The sequence below is a fragment of the Pelobates fuscus genome, chromosome 2, assembly GCF_036172605.1.
Source record: "Pelobates fuscus isolate aPelFus1 chromosome 2, aPelFus1.pri, whole genome shotgun sequence".
In the NCBI taxonomy this organism is placed as follows: domain Eukaryota; kingdom Metazoa; phylum Chordata; class Amphibia; order Anura; family Pelobatidae; genus Pelobates; species Pelobates fuscus.
In genome coordinates, this window is record NC_086318.1 from 428,118,059 (window position 1) to 428,141,817 (window position 23,759).

The 23,759-nt window shown below is 39.2% G+C and overlaps 1 protein-coding gene across 3 annotated transcripts in view; it reads right to left on the minus strand.

Moving 5' to 3' along the window:
- Window positions 1–632: 632 nt before the first annotated feature.
- The window catches only part of CDC42BPA (CDC42 binding protein kinase alpha), a 192,911-nt gene continuing 169,784 nt past the window's right edge, over window positions 633–23,759 (minus strand). For 2 of the 3 annotated variants that reach the window (XM_063444058.1, XM_063444060.1), the window contains 7 exons: window positions 23,317–23,401; window positions 22,712–22,835; window positions 18,401–18,518; window positions 15,314–15,493; window positions 11,996–12,113; window positions 8,578–8,732; window positions 633–8,112 (listed from right to left, as the gene is read on the minus strand). In XM_063444058.1, coding sequence (XP_063300128.1) covers window positions 7,981–8,112; window positions 8,578–8,732; window positions 11,996–12,113; window positions 15,314–15,493; window positions 18,401–18,518; window positions 22,712–22,835; window positions 23,317–23,401 — 912 coding nt within the window. In that variant the 3' untranslated portion in view covers window positions 633–7,980. The remainder of the gene's footprint in view (window positions 8,113–8,577; window positions 8,733–11,995; window positions 12,114–15,313; window positions 15,494–18,400; window positions 18,519–22,711; window positions 22,836–23,316; window positions 23,402–23,759) is intronic. The other variant, XM_063444061.1, reaches the window with a different exon arrangement.

The following is a 23,759-nucleotide window of genomic DNA, read 5'->3' on the forward strand; positions in this document are numbered from 1 at the left end:
TAAGATGCATAGGGGGATAAAACAGGCATAGAGGGGACATATAAACGAATCCTGCACCACCTGGGTCCGCTGTACCCTGCTGCCTTATGGTAGCGCCAGTCCTGATTGAAGCCAAGTAATTCCTCAGCTCGATTCTCCCTAGCTGGTGCCACGATTGGCACTGAATGGTGTTCTGCTTTCTTTTCACCAGCATGCTGCGTGTGCACTAATGCACAGAACTGACATTAGCCAGCATGGAACTCTTGTTCTGGGCTGGCTTATGACACTCCAATAACGCTGCCGCACCTTGAGTTACACCTCCAGCAGCAAAGGCGTCAAACTCAGTACTCCAACTCCAAACAGCGTCATGATAACTTCAAATCAGTGAAGTGGTTGTGGTGCTTAAATCATCCCTTTAAGCAATATTGCACATTGATTTCCTGAGATGCTCATCTGATTTTAACAGATTTTAATCCAATGAAAAGATGTATTCGGGGAAACAAATCCAACTTTTGGAAACATGATCATAAATGGTCGCAGAACAACAGCTGCAGGAGACAATCCTGCGGATTTAACATGGTCTTGCATTCTATTGATGATGAAAGAAAATGATGAAACAAAATATTTAGACATGATGGATGGGAAAAAAGCAATGTTTTCTAACAGTTCCCTGTTTTATTGCAATACATCAAAGTCAGGTTAATATATTTATTGAGTGTCGTCAACATAAAATATTGGTGGTTAGTCTTTTATTACATGGTCGAGGTCCACCTTAAATATAGTCTGTGCAAAAGAATTTACATCCTTGTTTCATAGCAGAATTGTCCCAACAACATGACCAAATGCAATCGTTCCCACACACTTGTCAGATTTTATAATCTAGAACAAAATAAGTGATTACATCCAAGACATGCAAAACAAACCAAGAACAAAAAAACTCCAAAACTGTACAATATTATTACAATAAAAACAAAAAAATAATCCTAAAAAATATTCCTTTAAAAATAATCGATATGAAACTCATTACATAAAAAGGCAGATACAAATTCAATGAAATGGAAAAAGCCAAAAGAATAAAAAAATAAAAATAAAACGTACTTTTGTTTTTTTCCATAGAATGTGTAGGGAGGTCCCATATTTTTATTGCATCAAAAAAAAAAAAATATATATATATATTTTCATATCGGCTTTAATGCAAAGTAATTTGGAATTAATGTGAATGCCATATATGTAGGTTATTGCTATGAGAAAACGATAGCGATATTTTAGATTTTCCGTTGAGGTCTCAAACTCAGTTCATGACAGCTTGCATTGTACAATGATATCTCAAAAATATAATGTATTTTATTATCTATTTACCTATGTATTATGAGGCTGCTTGCCTAGCGTCCACAACATACATTAAATGGATCTGTCCTGGACTATTTTGCAAGTTGCCCGGGTATGTGAGATTGGGACCCCTATGTAAGCCCCTCCAGTTGGTGCAGTACTCGAGGTAAAAAAAAAAAGAGAGGGGGGGGGGTTTACGATGTATTAGCAAGACACCTATTGATCAAAAAGCAGTTGGTTTAAAGGGTCTGTCATGCACAATTTGACGAAGTTCTGTTTTCCTCTGTAACTTTGCGCTAACAAAATATCTTGATGAAATAATTTGCAAACAAGTTACAGCCGTTAGTGCAATGGCTGTCAATCTGGTTTAGAGATTGTGTTCCCCCATCTTGGCTGTTTTCGACAATGTCTTTGGAAGCCGGCTCTCAATCTATTTAGTGAAGGAAACCAATACTGAAGAATAGGGTCGGGATTTATTTTTATAAACTGTGAATTGTGGTGAAGCAACAAATAAGTTGAAAATGTTAGGCCTACGTAGTTAAATAGAAAAATTCCCCAACTGAACTTTATATCCACCTATTTCGCTAAATCAGCCAAAGATTTTAAATTTCACACAATTCCCTGATTTTGTGAATACACTCTTATGCATAACACTAATCAAACTATAGTGAATGTCAGGATAACAGCCTTTATAGCAGAAGACCAGCTGTATAGTATATATAATGATATATTATGTTATTACTTAGTAAGATGAATAGGGTCAAGCCATGAGTTTAAACCAAAGTACTCACTTTGTATCATTAGAGCAGATTTATAAAAGTGTCACGGGAACAGAAATAGCTTATTGTGAGATCCTTTGTAACTGCAAAGCAGACACCACTGGGAAAACTGCGGCAAAATCAAAAAATACCTAACAGGTGGGTGTGTGAAAGTATAAGAAAGTTGCAAATGTACAACATTGTGTATATCTTAATCTATATATATATTGGTATAATTTGATATAGCTATAATCATAGCTTGAACGCTACAGATAAAATCTGTACTTTAAAAATATATATATATATATAAAACAAAGATTCTCCCCTATCTCTTAATCTACTTTTCGAAAGCAGAGACACAGATAAGTCTCCGGGGCTCACAATTTCTGGTTATATTTGCATTAACATTGGTTGAATATATTATGGCAATTGTCTATTTTGTTGTGTGTACGTGTCTATATAATGTCAATCTGTCCTTTCCTATGTTGCGTGTATCTTCACTGTTGAATCCATTGCATTTGTGTTGGCTATGCAGGGACTATCGATCCATGTAGTGTGACACAGTTACAGATGCTGGGACCTTTCAGAAATAGAAGTGTTTTATGTGTTGGGAATTTTCTTTCAATGGTTCCTGTGTGAAGGTGGGCACGACAGACCCGGTATAGAATGAAATGATTCCTGTGTGAAGGTGGGCACGATGGACGCCATATAGAATTAAATAATTTCTGTGTAAAGATAGGCACGATGGACGTGGTATAGAATGAAATGATTCCTATGTAAACATGGGCACGATGGACGCCGTATAGAATTAAATGATTCCTATGTGAAGGTGGGCACGATGGATGCTGTATAGAAATAAATGATTCCTATGTGAAGGTGGGCACGATGGATGCTGTATAGAATTAAATGATTCCTATGTAAACATGGGCACGATGGATGTGGTATAGAAATAAATGATTCCTATGTGAAGGTGGGCACGATGGATGCTGTATAGAATGAAATGGTTCCTTTGTGAAGGTTGGTATGATGGACGCAATATAGAATTAAATGATTTTTTGTGTGAAGATAGGCACGATGGACGTTGTATAGAAATAAATGATTCCTATGTGAACATGGGCACGATGGACGTGGTATAGAAATAAATTATTCCTATGGGAACATGGGCTCGATGGATGCCATATAGAATCAAATGGTTCCTGTGTGAAGGTTGGTACGATGGATGCAATATAGAATTAAATGATTCCTATGTAAAGATGGGCACGATGGATGCTGTATAGAATGAAATGGTTCCTGTGTGATGGTGGGCACGATGGATGCTGTATAGAATTAAATGATTCCTTTGTGAAGGTGGCATGATGGACGCTGTATAGAATGAAATGATTCCTGTGTGAAGGTGGCATGATGGACGCTGTATAGAATGAAATGGTTCCTGTGTGAAGGTTGGTACGATGGATGCAATATAGAATTAAATGATTCCTATGTAAAGATGGGCACGATGGACGTGGTATAGAATGAAATGGTTCTTGTGTGAAGGTGGCATGATGGACGCTGTATAGAATGAAATGGTTCCTGTGTGAAGGTTGGTACGATGGATGCAATATAGAATTAAATGATTCCTATGTAAAGATGGGCACGATGGACGTGGTATAGAATGAAATGATTCCTGTGTGAAGGTGGCATGATGGACGCTGTATAGAATGAAATGGTTCCTGTGTGATGGTGGGCACGATGGACGTTGTATAGAATTAAATGATTCCTATGTAAAGATGGGCACGATAGATGCGGTATAGAAAGAAATGATTCCTGTGTAAAGATGGGCACGATGGATGCGGTATAGAAAGAAATGATTCCTGTGTGAAGGTGGGTACGATGGATGCGGTATAGAATGAAATGATTCCTGTGTGAAGGTGGGTACGATGGACATGGTATATATAGAATGAAATGATTCCTGTGTGAAGGTGAGGATGATCGACACAGTGTACAGAGAATCCTGGACAAATCCTAATCTGCGAAGCAGGGTGTGAATCATTTAGCCCTTAATGCCTCCTTGGTAAGCCAGCCGTAGGGTTAAGAACACAAGCAGACACTAAACGGACAGGTTCAATCCTGCAAAGTAGCTAATCCTGAGTTTGCTAATGTAGTGTTTGCTGCTGCGTGTAGCCACTTACAAACGTCACTTTTTGGCGGGTCACATATTACGCCATCACCATTCACACTCAATCCTACAATCGTCTTTTTTTGCACTGATAAAATGTGGAGCTGGCCTCATCTATAATAAATATACACTAGAAACCATTAAAGGTTTGTATTAAATGGGAATCATCGCCTCCCAGAATTTTTTATATTATGTACTCATCCCCTTCATTTAACAAATGTCTGTTTGTGAAGTCTGAATCATAAAATGTGAAAATCTAAATTTCTTCTCTGGGGGAACTGGCACCTCCATCTTAGCTTCCCGTCAGTCAGATGCTTTTCTCATTGCTACAAACTCTGTCCTTCGCACTGCAGTCAACATAGAGAATGCATACAAAGGAGAAAGCCAATAAAATGATTCCATTCCTCATGCTCATTTGCAATGTGTGCCTTGGCTGTGCCAGGACTAAACTGGATTGTAATGTCAACGGATACATTTTTAATAAATATTTTTATAGAAACTAGAATCACATGAAAAAGGTTAACACAAGTTAGTTAATGTTTTAATGTAGCCAATGCTACAATCAGATCTGCAACAAAGGCTTCCCAAAAGTATTATGAAACTAAAATAAAACATTGTTGTTTATAAAATCAAAAGACGGGCAAAAGAATACATTTGGGAACTTGCTGAATCAAGTAACCATACTGCATAGATCAACAATGAAACTCGACCCATCTCTGCTACATGACTGACCAAGACTGAAGAATGGGACAGTGGTGTAGAAAGTGATTCTTATTCTAGAGACATCTTGGTTCTCCTAGACATGAATATGGTCCTACAACAGAAATCTCGACTCATGATCCTATATCTGCACAAGTCTAAACATTGGCAAACGGATGTCATGGGGTTCTGCTAAAAGGTAGTTTTTTTTAATTATTACATGTGTTCAGGGTATTAATAACAGGGCAACATTGCTTGTTATAGCTCACCCACATAACCCCAGGCTGTTTTCGATTCAGGACATTGCTTGCCTCAATCTTTTTTTTATGCCACATCCACAATATTTTGCACAACAAGATTTATTTTGAAGGGTTCAGCTGGGGCTTCTGTGGCATATCTGCAAATCAGCCAGGGGAGGATGTGCTGGGAATGTAAAGCCTAGCGGTGCAATCAAATAGCCTTAAAATTGCAGATTGATCCTCTCTGCATTGCGTGATACAAAGCAGGAACAGTTTAACAAATCTTTCCTCCTGCTACGAACAGAAACAGAAATGTACTGGAATAAAAATTCAACACTTCAATCAGACTAAAATTTGGGATTGGAGAGGAAATTCTGTAAGAATCCGAGATTAACTTGTGATGATGAAATGTGATTCAGCTAAACAGTATTCTGTGGACAAAACACCACAAACCCTTAAGGATTTATCCATCAAAGAGTACGAATTCCCAAGAAATGTGTACACTTTAGACAATAATTGCTGGAGAAAGATCTCCAAATTGTTTATCACTTCAAAAGTGTATGGAAAAAGCCCTTACAGTGTAAGTGTAGAGTGTGCCCAACGCATTGTGTTAACATCACCCTCTTATGATTTACATCACTTTATACTCCAGATTTTCACTGTGAAAAAAAATGTGTTTTGACACCAAACTATTATATCGCATCGATGAATAAAAACTGCCTAGCTTGTTTTAAATTTTTTTTTTTGTTTTCATTTTTTTTTTTTTTGAACTTTTTGCATTAATTGTATAAAATTTACCAGCATTGTGATTATAAATATATTAACAGATAAAATGACATCTTGATTGTAACAAACACACACACACAAAAAAAAAAGGATTATTTTGGAAAAAACAGAGCAAAGCACAATATGTGGGTTTATACAATGCAGAGAAACAAGGTTGGAGTAGGGGCGTTGGATAGAGAGGGGTACAGAATACTTTCACAGGAGAGAAGTGACTAAAAAAAAAAAAAAACACCCCCAAACTTTATAATAAATAAATAAATACAAACAAAGCTGAAACATCTGTCAAATACAATGGCCTACATGCACACGGGAAACGCGTTTTACTTCCTTCTATTGATAGTAACACAAGGTGTAGGAGTAAAGTGTTTTGGATAAATTTGTGTGTTTTGGAAGTGGAGTCTTAATAACAGAAAGTTTGGGTCCTGTGATAGGGCTGAGTTTTAGCACCAAAAAGAACTGGAGTTTCTAATACATCCATATTTAGAAACTCTTTTTTGCAGCTAAAGAGACATCCTAATAAAACCATACATGCCAGGCACCCATCTCCAAAGCAAACAGAGCAGTTGATAGTGGGTTTGGCAGCTAATAAGAGCCTGCAGGCTCAAAGAGCATAGTTTAACTCAAGGCAAGGCTTGTTAGCTCTGAGTATTAAAATAAAGTGTCACTAGTTTAATGCCTCCTTTATTCCTACTATGGAGTAAGGTGTTAGGGGCAAGACCTCAAATGCACTTCCTCAACTGCCAAACACCAAATGTGCACTTCTGAATCTCTACAACGGATGGTGGCTACAGAAATAAGCCCTTCCACAATATGGGCAAAAATTTTATATATTTCTGATCAAAGCAAATATGTTTATTGGATAAAATCTAACAAGTATTGTATTAACTCAGACAGAAGAATAATGACTGGCTGGAAATGGGCATCGGCTCTTAACCTAACTGCTCTGTAACATGACAAAACTACCCAGAACCGCAGAGGCTGACAATCTGTTCCGTCTCTTTTTTTTTGCTATTACATGGTTGCGGTGGAAGAAAAAAAGAAAGTGTAATGGAATAAATAAATAAACAAAACAAAACAAAAACCCAACAACAAAATAAAAATGGTTTTCATATGGAATTCACCATCAACGTGTGAAATTTAAACAGGATATTGAGGTGCAGAGGCAGCCGTGCCCTCTGGGATTTATTCAAAGTTAAACGAGGTGTAAAATAGAGATCCGTTTGTAAAACAGGATGCAGTGTACTCCGGGGATATCGTGATAATCCCTTCTAAGGAGAGTAAATGAAAGCAGAGTAAATAAATGTCCTTATGTTATTAACTGTTATGTACAGACGGACGTGCTATAGAAAAAACGATGCATGACTGTATGGTAACCGATACGATAGTGGGAGCCACAGTTGGCTCTGTTTTCCCATCAAGCTTGTTGACCAATATCAGTTATGAAAGCAAACAATCCATTGTTAAAATGACAGAATCTCTTTAAATATGCCTCTATTCTCAATGGAATACATGATCCTTATATATACACATATGTAATGTACTATTTAGATTAAACTCTGCTTTGTATTAAAATACGTTATTAATGACACAAGAAGAGGGTCACAAGCGCCAACGCGGTTTCAACATTCAATGGGCAGTCACGCACCTGAAGTGATCTCCCAGGAGGATAGAGTGGACACATTGCTGATTCTCAAAAGTCTGAAGAAACTCATTGGAAGAAAGTACTTAATGCACTCCTTCCCCCCAAAATTAGTTTCATAGTGTGCGCACATTTTTGAGCTCATCACGGACTCCTTGTGGCCAACGGTTTTCATAGCAAAGAAACTGCCTGTAAACCACAAAAAATCAACCAATGCTACAATCTATCTAGCCTGTCTTCATGGCCAACACTCTGCCTTCTCGCTAGTCCGAGGCAATGCGGTGCTGATGGCGTTGGATAAAAGTATCCTATCTCCAGAGGTTGAGACCAGTCCTGAGGAGCTGGGGTACAGGTAGATACGGGTGAGCAGAGAGAAGCTGGAAGGATGGCGAGAGTTCATGCTTCCCAACTCACATGATCGGAGCTCTCTAATGAACTGCTCTTGGTTTTGTGAGGGGATGCTGGACTCGGAGGACTGCTGAGGTTTGAGCTGTTGGAAGCTGTTGAATGCCGTGGCGAGTCCGAGTCCTGATGACCAATAGAAAAGGGACGGGTTAGAAAAGTTACACCTGAAGGATACATTATCTGTGAGCACCATAATATAACAGAAGCCAATCAGGTCTTTTAATGCATGTTACAAGATCAGAAACCGAGACGTCTTTTTTTTTTAGACTCGTTCATTTACCATGTTAATTAACAGAAAATAAGCAGAGTGTAGAACAATGATTGACAGGAAGCAGGGACACAGCTGAATACAGCAGTGAAGATTTCGACATCTAATTTTATTATTCAGACCCCAAAAGCACCAATTTGTTTACATTAAAAACCCTGGGAATGGGCACAGTTCCTCTTTAAATAAAACCCAAATACAATGCTTGGTGCCTTCACACACACCCATCACTGCAGCAATGCTCGTAACATGCACAGAAACACGGATATGAAATATCAAGCAGGTCTTCAAATACAGCGCTGCTTTGTTTATGTCACTCTTACCTCACGCTCATAATCTCGCGCTGGGGCATCACTCCCTTGATCGAGGCCACCAGAAGACAATGACCCATCAGATGGCGAAGTCATAGGTTGGCGTTTTGCCCCATAACTTCCTCCAGATAGGTCTCTGCGTAAGGCGCTTCCATTTTGGGACGTTCCTACCGGGACAGCAGAAATTCATTATATCTGACATCACTTATTATAGCACCTGATCCTCTTGTTAAAATATACAATGACTGTGATTTAACAAGCCAGTTTATTGTAACTCTACTAGAAAAAAAAAACAACTGCTTTTTAAAACTTTAGCTTTTTTATTTATCAGGATTTAAATGGACATTCCAACCTACAGGCAGAAAAATATTAGAAAAAAAAACTTTTGAAGTTCCTACATTTGCTGCAAAACTCTAGTCTTTGCAATTTCTGCAAATCAGCTTCATAAAATCAGGAATTTAGCCAGCAACTTTCTACAACACTGCATTCTGAGAGGATTCTGGGAGCTAATCTTGAATTGGGAGGTGAACTATAACTCTGAGCAATCTAATCCGTGGCATCTTAGATAGTTGTAGTTTCCCCATTAGAAGCATTTATACTTTTACTTTACATTATAACCCACGCAGTGCAAAGCAATGCCATATAGGAACTCGTACTACCCGTTCTATGGCACCATTTATTTATATTTACCAGACGCATTCCACAGCGTTATACAAACGATTAAAAGCGGAGGTCTTTTTGAAATAATTAAAAATGATCACTCTGGAGGTCGATGGGAAAAACTCTATTCCATTAATTATTATTAGCATGTATATAATGCCAACATGTGTCACAGCGCTGTACAATTACACAAGGGAGCTATATTGAGGTGAAGAAGGCCAGGCTGGCTAATGTCAATTCTAAACAGATTTCTAGGACCAGAGTTGTGTTCATTGGCTGAGATTGGTCAGCTGACTATCAGCCAATGAACGGCCCGGCGCGATCGGCATCCGACTTTTGCAGCGCTGTTGGCATCATACCCATTACAGTGAGCTAGTCCTTTAATCTACTTATATATTGCACCCTTCCTTCTATTCACCTCACTTGAAGCTTTCAATACTGACGACTTGTGTCCAGTCAGATGCTTCTCAAGTTCTTTTAGGGGAGCCCGAATATAGAAAATAATCCAGGCACAAAGCTTGACAAAGACCCTAAGGGGTCGAAACGTTGCTTTTTGGTTCCTGGTTCTAATAAAAATTGCCTCTGCTTTGGAATTCGTTGGAATGCCTGGATTATTTTCTATGCTCAAATTCTATGTTTGGTCCTTCCTGGTACTGGGACTTATCCATTAGAGCACCCTGAATTCCATGACGAAGGGTTGAGTGCACTTCCATCATCTACATATGGCTTTTAGGGGAGCCTGTCATGTTATTTGAATCATTGCTGCAATGCCTTCCTATGGAGAATTGTCTGAAGCTAGATGTCCTAATGCAGAGAGTGAGGACATCCAGCGTCAGTTTTGCGACCAAATGTTGCCTAGCCACTAGGAAGTGCCTCTAATAGCTCTCTGATTGACAGCCACTGGAGGCAATCTTAATCTGGCAAGGTAATTATAGCAGGTTATTAGAAACTGCACTAATTACCATTGCAGGGTTAAGGGGACAGGGACACTGCATCCAGACCACTTCAATGAGCTGAAGTGGTCGGGGTGCTATAGTGTCAGTTAAGCACAATCCACGGACAATATGATTACTGTGGAGCTCTGTGATATACTCCTACACACTGCACATTACTGGAGTGTACTATACTACATGCATTACTGTTACTTTAATTGCTATGGAGCTCTGATAAGATCATGCATACAGTATAATATTACGAGGTTTATTGCTGTGGAGCTCCCTGATACACACACAAATACTGTACATTACTGTAAGTGTTATTGTTGTGGATCTATATTATATACTCACACACTTTACATTATTGTGGGTTTTAGTGCTGTGAAGCTCTGCTATATACTCACACACTGTACATTACTGTGACTTTTATTGCTGTGGATCTCTGTTATATACTCACACACATTGTAGACTACTGTGAGTTGTATTGCTGTGGATCTCTGTTATATACTCACACACACTGTAAATTGATGTGAGTTTTTTGCTGTGGATCTCTGTTATATACTCACACGGTACATTACTGTGAGTTTGATTGCTGTGGATCTATGTTATATACTTACACACTGTACATTACTGTGAGTTTGATTGCAGTGAATCTGTTATATACTCACACACTGTACATTGCTGTGGATCTGTTATATACTCACACATATGGCACATTACTGTGATGTTTATTGCTGTTGATCTATGTTATATACTTACACACTGTACATTACTGTGAGTTTTATTGCTGTGAATCTCTGTTATATATTCACACACTGTACATTACTGTGAGTTTGATTGCCGTGAATCTGTTATATATTCACACACTGTACATTACTGTGACTTTGATTGCTGTGAAACTGTTATATATTCACACACTACATTATTATGAGTTTTATTGCTGTGAATCGGTTATATATTCACACACACTGTAAATTACTGTGAGTTTTATTGCTGTGAATCTCTGTTATATACTGACACACTGTACATTAATGTGAGTTTTATTGCTGTGGATCTCTGTTATATACTCACACACTGTAAATTACTGTGAGTATTATTGCTGTGAATCTCTGTTATATACTCACACACTGTAAATTACTGTGAGTTTTATTGCTGTGAATCTGTTAGATATTCACACACTGTACATTACTGTGAGTTTTATTTCTGTGGATCTGTTATATACTCACACACTGTAAATTACTGTGAGTTTTATTGCTGTGGATCTCTGTTATATACTGACATACTGTACATTCCTGTGAGTTTTATTGCTGTGAATCTGTTATATACTGACACACTGTACATTGCTGTGAAACTGTTATATATTCACACACTACATTATTATGAGTTTTATTGCTGTGAATCGGTTATATAGTCACACACACTGTAAATTACTGTGAGTTTTATTGCTGTGGAGCTCTGTTATATACTCACACTGTACATTACTGTGAGTTTTATTGCTGTGAATCTCTGTTATATACTCACACACTGTAAATTACTGTGAGTTTTATTGCTGTGGATCTCTGTTATATACTGACACACTGTAAATTACTGAGTTTTATTGCTGTGAATCTCTGTTATATACTCACACACTGTACATTAATGCGAGTTTTATTGCTGTGAATCTCTGTTATATACTGACATACTGTACATTCCTGTGAGTTTTATTTCTGTGGATCTGTTATATATTCACACCCTGTACATTACTGTGAGTTTTATTGCTGTGGATCTCTTTTTAGTCATGCACAAAACAAGTTACAGAATGTTACTGCAGCATGATAGATAAGTTAATGACTTACTTGCAGCCAGTCCGCTACTGGCACTCATTGACCGTCCTGGCTCCATGCGGGATTTGGTGATAGACGGAATACTGACAGAGCCGCTGAACATCGTCCGACTGTCCTGATGCCTGAGATTCTGAAGTAGGAAATATGGTGATAAATAGAATGTTCTGTGGATATCCTGCCGTAACATAGCCTACAAATGACAAGACATTTCCTACAAAAGGTATAACATAACCTCCAAGCAAGAGACAGAATACAGAGAGAGATCTGGAGCGACTCCTCGGTATGAGCCAGGACAGAAAAACGGACTGTTGCCTCCCCTTCACTGGCCAAATAAAGCAAACACACACGGACATCGCTTTACTGGGGCAATGACGCACACAGTGAGCACACCAACGTAGAGACTAATAAGCAGAATGGGAGAGAGAATCTTGTAAACTCATGGTCAACAAAAATAATATTCTAGCATTTTGAATCTGATGATTAAAACATTTTCTAAAAATAAATACAGGGTTATACACTAAAGAGAGAATTCTAAGTGAATTTTAAATCTAAGGTTAAAATAGCAAAAGTGTAAATATTCTTCAAGGCAGCTATGCTAATATTCAGTAACTCTCATCAGCGGAAAGCTTCACTCCTAACCCTAACCAGTGACCCCGTGCTGAGTGAGTGCTGCTTCACGCAATGTGTCTCATTCACAGACAGGGGAGCTTGATCATGTAAACACCATGGACCTCTTCCCATACTTGTTGAAATCATTTACCAACAAACCGGAGACAACTAATACGGCCATCATTGTGTAAAACTGAATGATAAATGGCTGGTAACCTGAGGCTGCCACTGGTTTCAATGTCTACCATAGAGACTAGTAGGAGCTGCTAAACTTTAAGTAACACTAGGTTTCCATGCCAGATGGTAAATATGACCGTGTGTCACTACCTGACTAAATATTTCTCCAGTTTCATCTGGGTGTTAAGAGAAATGTGCCCTTTCTTGATCCAAGTTCAATTTGTAAAATGTTAGATGTTAAGTGGTGTCTGGAATCAGTCTTACAATGCTTAAACACGGCTTTTTACTGACAAGCATGAAGACGAGCCACGTTTTGGTTAGGGTTTGAAGAACAGAAAGCGTGTTTATGTCACAGTAGAAACCTTTTTCAAACCTTCTTTCCATTTCCAATCTTCTCATCTACTGTTTCTCAACCACTCGTTTCACTTCATGAAACCAGCACACACCTGAAACCTTTTACATTGTTCTGATAAAGGACCCCTTGACCTGAATAGGGTTTACCAGGAAAACGAAGTCTGTGTGGACAGTCTACACCAGGCATAGGTAACCTTTGGCACTCCAGATGTTTTGGACTACACCTCTCATAATGCTTTTCCAGCAATATGGGTGTAAGAGCATTATGGGGGATGTAGTGCCGAAGGTTGCCTATTCCTGGTCTATACCATATCTCTAGGTCTGGTCTAGCATGGCGTCATTACACACGTTATCCTTCTGTGACAGAACGACTGATGGCTATTTTTTACGACAAACCTAAAATTCAGATCATTAGAGACCCAGTCTAACATAAAAGAATCTAAACAAATAATCCAAACAACATTTATTTAGACTCATTGGATGGGAAATAAACGTTGGGTCTTTAAAGGGTACACGTATTGAATAAGATTTCCCACAATTCGAGGGGCGACAGGCACAAATATATATTATATTAATGGTTTGTTTGCCAATATATAGACCATTTACATCTCAATCTCTCTGTCCCTCACCTCACCCCCGCCCCCCCTTTAAATGTGGCTGCTAGGGTCCAGGTGTCCCAAATCTAAACAATTTATGGCAACAGACTAAGTGCATTGTAGACATTGTTTTCATTTGCCTTAAAAGCCAACTGGGAGCAGTGAGGTCAATAATTTATATATAACTTTACAAATGCATAGTGCACCATAGAGGCATTAAAGGAGAAGCAGCATTATGTACTAAGGTGAGAATCCAAAGTGGATGTCAGGTTTAAGTCCAGAGCAGCCAATCTGAAGAGAATGTTTCCAGTTGGACTATTTTGGCCTTAAATTTGAAACTCACTCAGAATTCTCATTGTAGTGAATACTGCTGAAGGCAGACAGATACACAGGAACGGTTAGTTATCTTCATTTCACTTTCCATTATCTCACTGAGAGAATTGTTTTAGCCCAGGGCTGGGCACATAGCCAGGTCCCCAGCTGATGTTAGCTGGCAGAGCATCAAGGAGCTGAGGTCTGTCTAGTGTCCATCCGTTATCATTTCAGGAGACACGGAATGTATCAATCAGCTCCAGCGAGGACAGACGGGGCTGGAGATCACGATGTCTCTCATTTTACATTTGTGTGCATGTTTGGCATTACAGAACTGGGTTATTTTACGGATAGCGTTGATCTATATGTTCATAGAAATGTTTCCTCTGATATAGGACAAGCATGTGGTATATTCTACAGTCAGCATTGCCAAGCTAGTTTTACACCGTGTTTGTGCCAATAGAAACGCTAATGTTTTTAGAATTAGGATAAATTCACGAATTTGTGCCAATTATATATATTTTTTTGCTAAGAAGGTACATTTCTAATTTTCATGGATTTTTATATTTCCAGCTTTGGAAGACATGACATAAGATGTTTCCCACAGTATAATTCCTAAGACAGGGGTGCCCAAAATGTAGATCTCCAAATGTTGTAAAACTACAGCATCCATGATGCTTTGCCATTCTAAAGGCATGCAAAGCATTATAGGAGTTATAGTTCCATAACATCTGGGGATCTACCCTTTAGGCACCCTTGTCCTAAGGTAATTGCCCAAAGCTATGCTTTTTCTTTTTTATTTTGCCTAATACTGATAATTCTATCAGTAAATTAATGTATAAACCACGGCTTCCTATTATTATGTAAAGGCTACACAGAGAATAATAGCTATTCTGGAAATGCCAAAGGATTAGCTGGTCTAATAGTTGAACAAGTAAACTGCATTTATGGATGACAAAGTATCACATTGAAACACAGTCGGGATCTATCGGTTGGCCATTCCTGCCCTGTGGGCTCTTCACATGTACTTTGTGTGAATGTCCCTTTAAGAGATTAAAATACATCTTTAGCTACCAAAAGGTGGGTGTTTGGGATAACCAGCTTAGTTCCCATCTCTTAGAGATTATTATTATTTTTGTATAATACAGACTTTATGAGCCCTTATGAGCAAGACAGAAATGAAGGTGAAACCACAGGCAGATGAAAGCGATAGCACAGCTAGCAATGAGGTGAAGGCAGGCCGACACATCACACAGGTTAGAACGGACTCAGCTCGGCATACCCTGTGAGAGCCAGGGGTAGCGCTGAGTGACGGGGAGGAGGAGGAGGCAAGGTTTACGGGATCAGAAGAGAGGAAGTTTTCAGCTGAATTTACAGTCATGTGATAGACGTGCTCAAAGTTGCTCGGAGTGGAGATCAGGCTGGAGTGATGGCGGAGGGGGGATGGATAGGGGGACCTTGGCTAGTAGAAAGATAGGAGGAGAGAACACAACATAAACTCAAGGAACAGGCCTGAGGTTAGATTAGTAACTGAGCATCAACCAGGGGGCATCCATGGCTGGGAACATCATAATGAGCCATGTGCGACTAACAAGGAGATCGAGGAATGAATAGTACGTATTATTGTCCTTGTTTTTGAATATGGGAACTGCTGAATTTTCTTGGCAGTTTGAATGTTAATCTACAATTCTTACACCGGAATAAAAAAAGGGAATGAATACCAAGGCGGTATACTTTGGTCTTGTTTTGAACAGTTTAGCAACACAGTAGGTGTATCTGTGGAGTATTACTGTAGCCATGTGACCCGGACTGGCTGATATTCAGGGTATAGACAAACAACGGATCAGTTAGGTCAAGGGAATCCTGGTTACTGTAAAGATCAGAACATCTGGACACGTTGTATACAGGAGAAGGCTTTAAAGTGATAGTAAACCTTTAAACCAAAAAAAAAAAAAACCTACAGAAAAGGCAGTTTGAGTGAGTACACATTTCTAAGTCTTACAATATGTCAAAGTATTAACTATGGGAATCTGCTACACAGATCCAACACTAGCCAGAGGTTGGACTCAGAAGGTGGAGGAGTACGGAGAACTCTTCTGTAATGTCCCAGATAGAAGAAAATAAAATTACTTTCATTCATATATAGAACAATTACTATCACTTAAAGCTTTTCTTTGCATCAGCGTGCGTAACCCTTCAATTAGTGAAAAATCATTTGAAAACAGTTAATACAAAGTAACATTTTCTGACTGTAAGATTAGCCAGGGTTAGTTTTCCACTGTATCCGGTCTTTAACACACAATTCATCAATAAGAGAATAAAAAAACGTCTATATGTTGTGTTTCATTTTCAAAACAGTTCAGCAGTTTATTATATTTTTCAGTTTACCCATGACCTTGTCTTATAAACTAGCCGTTACTTAATTAAAAATGTTTTTTTTTTTTTAAACTTTTGGACTTATGTTTTGAAAACGTTGAAGAATACAAACAATAGACATAGACCTTCAATGGTATGTAACATTGGAAAGATATGTGGACAAGACGCTCAGCGCCCAATAATTATTCCAACTTGGCTATCAAGACTTAAAACGGGGCAAGTATATCTGAGCACACCTAAAGTATTTTCAACCTCACACGTTTATCATTTAACCAGAAATTGTGCAGCTTTGCTCATTGTAAGCAAAAATAGAACTGCTGAAAAAATCCTCAACTCGCCTATTTTTTCCCCTTTAATCCCTTTGACTTTTGCTTGAAAAAATATTAGCAAAACATTTAACTAAAACACAGGACGCATAAATAGCACATAAAGATATCATAAAACAGCATTTTCTTGTGTACAGATTGCTTTTCACACAAACTTAAAAATGTAAATTATATAAATGTACATTTTTTTATTTTATTTATTCATTGATTTTTTGGGGGGTAATGAAAAGCCTGAAAGTGTGTAGTGGACTTTATCTCTCAATATTTCACATAGGGTCTGCAATGGTAGCATAAAAGCAAAAATACAATGTTGGAATGTCATGACCCATTAAAAGGTTCTTTACTGTTTGGAAGGAGAAGCTGACATTTTCTGCACACCTGCAGCCATAAATAAGTGACTAGTGGGCTCTGGCATGGAAATTACGGGATTGTCATATTTCCTAGAGTATAAATAGTGAGGCTTTATGAACAATAAATGTCTTTGTGCAAAGTCCATGAAGGTAAAAACGCTTATTCTTGATTCTGGAAGTGAAGGGGTTAATAATTGTGACTTTAGCTTGAAATTTGTAATCCCCATTCCAAATCTGCACAGTTTTAGTAAATAAACCACCCAAATCAACTACATGTATCTGTGAACACTATCAATTCCATTAAGAAGTTACGAGATCAGTAAGGGTTCTGCATTATCTTTATCAAGCATGGCAAAATCTGCTGAAAAGGTACTGAAATGCTTTAAAAAAAAATGTAAACACAACATAAAAACCTTCAGTGTTTCAGGTGGCAGGCACTCTCTGTGAATAAGATAGGAAGCGTTATAAGTAAAATAACAGTAGCACAGATTCAGGCTGTAGTAATTGTACATATTGACCAAACGCTCAGAAGGACGAACCGTTTTAAACATATAGGGAACCCGTATAAAGAATGGACATTCTAATAGAGGAGCAATAAGATGGGACATTCTAGAGAACAGAACTTCTCTTTTAACAGATTTTCTTTTTTTATTTGAATGAAAAGCAAACAGTACATACACGCCCAGTATTGGAATCCACGCGGAGGATGGCACTGTAGTGATTTAAACACACATGGTCTTGATAAATTATAGCAGCTCTGGCAATAGTAGGAGAGGTGGTTTCTGGGACAATAGAGGTTTATTTGCTATATGCAAAGCAATCACCATGGAAACTGACGAAACGGTCCTACTCACAGGTAAATGTTTAGCGATCTCTTCAAATTTTAAAAGTGTAGCGGTTGTCATAGAAACCGAGTGTCTGCTTATTGCTCCACTTTTAGAACGTTCTTCTCCGATGGCAATTTGTAAATGCTCAAATTTAACTTTATACAAGACAACAGCGGAAAAAAGTGTGGCCTTCCACAGTTTGTTGAATCACTCCCATGATGCTGAGCCTGGCTGTCGGTCTGTATTGCATCAGGGGAATTTTAGCCCAGGAATAGTTTGAAGGATGAACTCCGTCCGGCCCGGTTTCATTCCACTGGCCCTTCATTCACGGGAACGTTTGCAAGATTACAACATAAATGAAATCTGTTCAAGGCTAGGAATCAGTTATCTTGATTTAAGCACATATAGTGAGCGGTTGCCCAGTGGTGTGAGTCTGGTGAGCTGACAGCCTTGTGTTAGTCTACATACAGGTCACCTCTCACTATCTTACCATCGGCAGATCTTTCAGGATTTGAATGCCATCTCCAGGCCCCATATGTGCAATATGGTTAAAATTGGTTGGGTTGGAAATCAGTTTGTTTCTCATTTCTGGGTCCCGTAACATTTCCCTGCAAGACAAATGGATTTTTCAAACAGAGGTTCTGTGCAGACTGGATTCTGATTTCCCTGTGTTCCCATTGTGTTCGTCTACACAAAGGCTAGGAAAGGGCTGATGGTTCAATGGTAATGCTTTTATTCCAAAGCAGGGAAACATGCTGATGGTAAAATGTATAATTGCCTTATACCACAAGTGGGCGACATGCGGATGGTACAATGCACACTATCCACGATTAGAATGTTATATTTAATATGATCCGCTGTTACCAGGGTTATTTACGAAGTGACAAATTCAAAGCAAATTTCATATTTAAGGTCAAAATTCTAATTCAGTTGTGCTTCCAGATTAGCTAATATAGCCTTGAATTTGAAATTCACATTGAATTCTCGCTTTAGTGAATAATCCTGCATGTCTTAATTAACAAATTTCAGAATTAAAAATGTAGGATTAGATACTTCCACTAAAAATTCTCCCAGAGGGACAGTAAAGAAATAGTTTTGGGTTGTGAAAAGTAAAGAAAAATCTGTTGTTTCTTTGAAACCTCTGCTAGTTTTCTAAATTGTAAAATCAATAACTACAAAATATCAGTGAACCAAAAATAGGTTATTTTATTTATTCAAAAATCCAGGAAAGGAGATGTATGTCTGCCTGTGATATATTTTGGTACTTTGTTCCCCTGTGGGAGACAAACATTGTTATTTGGCATTTTACTAGAATCCTATGTTTAAATTACATTTTTCTTCACCGTTTTGTAAAATATCTGAATGAAACTTAAAGGTACACTATAGTCACCCAAACCACTTCAGCTCAATGAAGTGGTCTGGATGCCAGGTCCCTCAGGTTTTAACCCTTCACATGTAAACATAACAGTTTCAGAGAAACTGCTATGTTTACATTTGGGGTTAAGCCAGCCTCTAGTGGCTGTCTTCCGGACAGCCACTGGAGGTGCATCTGCGACGCTGGAGCCATATTTCGCCTCCATCGTGCAGAGCGTCCATAGGAAAGCATTGAGAAATGCTTTGCTATGGACACTTTGAATGGGCGCGCGGTACTCGCCGCGCATGCGTATTCGGCTCCGCTGACGTCGGCGGGGGAGGAGAGGTCACCAGCGCCAAGGGAGCCCGGCGCCGGGTTAAAGTAAGTAGCTGAAGGGGTTTTAACCCCTTCAGCGCCACGGGAGGGGGACCCTGAGGGTGGGGGCACCCTTAGGGCACTATAGTGTCAGGAAAACCGCTTAGTTTTCCTGACACTATAGTGATCCATTAACGCTAAGCTCTTTGCAGTAACTCATAAAATGTTATCACCAGATACGTGGAACACACATTCGTTTGACCTTGTATTGATGACAGACTGATTGGTTTCACTCAATAACTTGGACTCTGATGCAACGTCATGTTCCCACAACAACAAAATTATTAAATTGCTCATTGGTTGCTTCAGAATTTAATTGCTTCCTTTCAACAGACCCTGACTGGACTTTGCCCAGATTACAACAGCATATAATCTATATTAAAAAAAAAAAAGAAGAACAAGAAGAAAGGAGCACTTTGGTGGCTGAGAGTGAGAATAGGCACTGTGAACATGTTTCAGAGCCTGGAGTGTCGCTTTAATAATATAAACCCACCCAGTATAACTGTAACCTAACCTACACAGTGCACCTAACGTGTGTGGGAGCCTGGAGTGTCGCTTTAATAATATAAACCCACCCAGTATAACTAACTGTAACCTAACCTACACAGTGCACCTAACGTGTGTGGGAGCCTGGAGTGTCCCTTTAATAATATAAACCCACCCAGTATAACTAACTGTAACCTAACCTACACAGTGCATCTAACGTGTGTGGGAGCTTGGAGTGTCCCTTTAATAATATAAACCCACCCAGTATAACTAACTGTAACCTAACCTACACAGCGCACCAAACGTGTGTGGGAGCCTGGAGTGTCCCTTTAATAATATAAACCCACCCAGTATAACTGTAACCTAACCTACACAGTGCATCTAACGTGTGTGAGCCTGGAGTGTCCCTTTAATAATATAAACCCACCCAGTATAACTTACTGTAACCTAACCTACACAGTGCGCCTAACGTGTGTGGGAGCCTGGAGTGTCTTTTTAATAATATAAACCCACCCAGTATAACTAACTGTAACCTAACCTACACAGTGCACCTAACGTGTGTGGGAGCCTGGAGTGTCCCTTTAATAATATAAACCCACCCAGTATAACTAACTGTAACCTGACCTACACAGTGCATCCAACATGTGTGGGAGCCTGGAGTGTCCCTTTAATAATATAAACCCACCCAGTATAACTAACTGTAACCTAACCTATACAGTGCATCTAACGTGTGGGAGCCTGGAGTGTCCCTTTAATAATATAAACCCACCCAGTATAACTAACTGTAACCTAACCTACACAGTGCGCCTAACGTGTGTGGGAGCCTGGAGTGTCCCTTTAATAATATAAACCCACCCAGTATAACTAACTGTAACCTAACCTACACAGTGCACCTAACGTGTGTGGGAGCCTGGAGTGTCTTTTTAATAATATAAACCCACCCAGTATAACTAACTGTAACCTAACCTACACAGTGCATCTAACGTGTGTGAGCCTGGAGTGTCCCTTTAATAATATAAACCCACCCAGTATAACTTACTGTAACCTAACCTACACAGTGCGCCTAACGTGTGTGGGAGCCTGGAGTGTCCCTTTAATAATATAAACCCACCCAGTATAACTAACTGTAACCTAACCTACACAGTGCACCTAACGTGTGTGGGAGCCTGGAGTGTCTTTTTAATAATATAAACCCACCCAGTATAACTAACTGTAACCTGACCTACACAGTGCATCCAACATGTGTGGGAGCCTGGAGTGTCCCTTTAATAATATAAACCCACCCAGTATAACTAACTGTAACCTAACCTATACAGTGCATCTAACGTGTGGGAGCCTGGAGTGTCCCTTTAATAATATAAACCCACCCAGTATAACTAACTGTAACCTAACCTACACAGTGCGCCTAACGTGTGTGGGAGCCTGGAGTGTCCCTTTAATAATATAAACCCACCCAGTATAACTAACTGTAACCTAACCTACACAGTGCACCTAACGTGTGTGGGAGCCTGGAGTGTCTTTTTAATAATATAAACCCACCCAGTATAACTAACTGTAACCTGACCTACACAGTGCATCCAACATGTGTGGGAGCCTGGAGTGTCCCTTTAATAATATAAACCCACCCAGTATAACTAACTGTAACCTAACCTATACAGTGCATCTAACGTGTGTGGGAGCCTGGAGTGTCCCTTTAATAATATAAACCCACCCAGTATAACTAACTGTAACCTAACCTACACAGTGCGCCTAACGTGTGTGGGAGCCTGGAGTGTCCCTTTAATAATATAAACCCACCCAGTATAACTTACTGTAACCTAACCTACACAGTGCATCTAACGTGTGGGGGAGCCTGGAGTGTCCCTTTAATAATATAAACCCACCCAGTATAACTAACTGTAACCTAACCTACACAGTGCACCTAACGTGTGTGGGAGCCTGGAGTGTCCCTTTAATAATATAAACCCACCCAGTATAACTAACTGTAACCTAACCTACACAGTGCATCTAATGTGTGTGGAAGCCTGGGGTGTCCCTTTAATAATATAAACCCACCCAGTATAACTGTAACCTAACCTACACAGTGCATCTAACGTGTGTGGGAGCCTGGAGTGTCCCTTTAATAATATAAACCCACCCAGTATAACTAACTGTAACCTAACCTACACAGTGCACCTAACATGTGTGGGAGCCTGGAGTGTCCCTTTAATAATATAAACCCACCCAGTATAACTAACTGTAACCTAACCTACACAGCGCACCTAACGTGTGTGGGAGCCTGGAGTGTCCCTTTAATAATATAAACCCACCCAGTATAACTAACTGTAACCTAACCTACACAGTGCACCTAACGTGTGTGGGAGCCTGGAGTGTCCCTTATAATAATATAAACCCACCCAGTATAACTAACTGTAACCTAACCTACACAGCGCACCTAACGTGTGGGAGCCTGGAGTGTCCCTTTAATAATATATACCCACCCAGTATAACTAACTGTAACCTGGTGGTACCTGTGGGAGGTGATTTACAGTGTACTAAATGTTTATTATACATTAGACAGAATCTGGGTACAGTCCATTGACTAACCTCCGCTGTTGCATTCGTTCTTCCTCTGGGACGCGGAACGAGTATCGGCGCTTATTGTTTATATTTCTCACCATTTGCTTCCGACTGTTGTCTGATGTTTCGGGAACCACCAGCTCATCCCCTTCTAAAAAACAATCACACAGTGAGACATATTAAGGATTCATCAAAGTGATGGAAACGAAGAATGAATGATATGTGAATGGCACCACGGTATTTGGACCCCCTTGGATCTTTCTCTTTTAATTGCTGCAGCCTGAATATCAGTACCCACCAGGTGTGGTTTGCCCCCTCTCAATATTGTGTTGTAAAACCAAGAGCGACAGAAGGGGCTCTGGTACATGTGAGGTTTTACCAAGAAACTGAACTAAGGGAATTGTGTATATTTTAAGACACAATCACATGTTTTTTTTTTCTTTTTTAGAAATAATGAATGTATATATGGGGATAGAAAAATTGTATAAGTGTTGCAATTGCATTTAATTTGGCACTTTATGCATACATTTGTAAGTGCAAGGATTTACAATGTACATATTGTAAGTGCATTATTTAGTTTTTGTTACACTTACATTGTTCTTTATTGGTTTAGCCTGTAGATTTTCACTTACCAGCCATTTTATTTTTGAAGTATATTAGTCGGATTGTCTCCAGCCCCAACAGATTGAGTGATCCTTCAGAGTTCAATGGCCGTACCTAAAGGAAAATATAGTATCAGTCTAAGTATAAGACCGGAAATGAGAACTCAAATAATAACACTTCAGCAAAGAAATGTGTTACAACTGTTCTAGGTTTCTATAAGAGTTTAGAGATTGGAAAAAGGTAATGTGTGTATATAATGCTTCAATATGGGCGCCCGGGTCACGTGACTGAGTTCTACTTGGCTGTTGTAGTGAAAGTGGTTTTAGTGACTGTCAGTGTGACAGTCGTTAGAGGTGGATTTAACCCTTTGCAGTTTCTAGAAAGTTTTACAATGCAGGATTCAAAGAACATGGCCAGGGCACCCGGAATACTTCAGTCAGATGACGTGTCTGGTTGACTTTAGTGTCCCTTT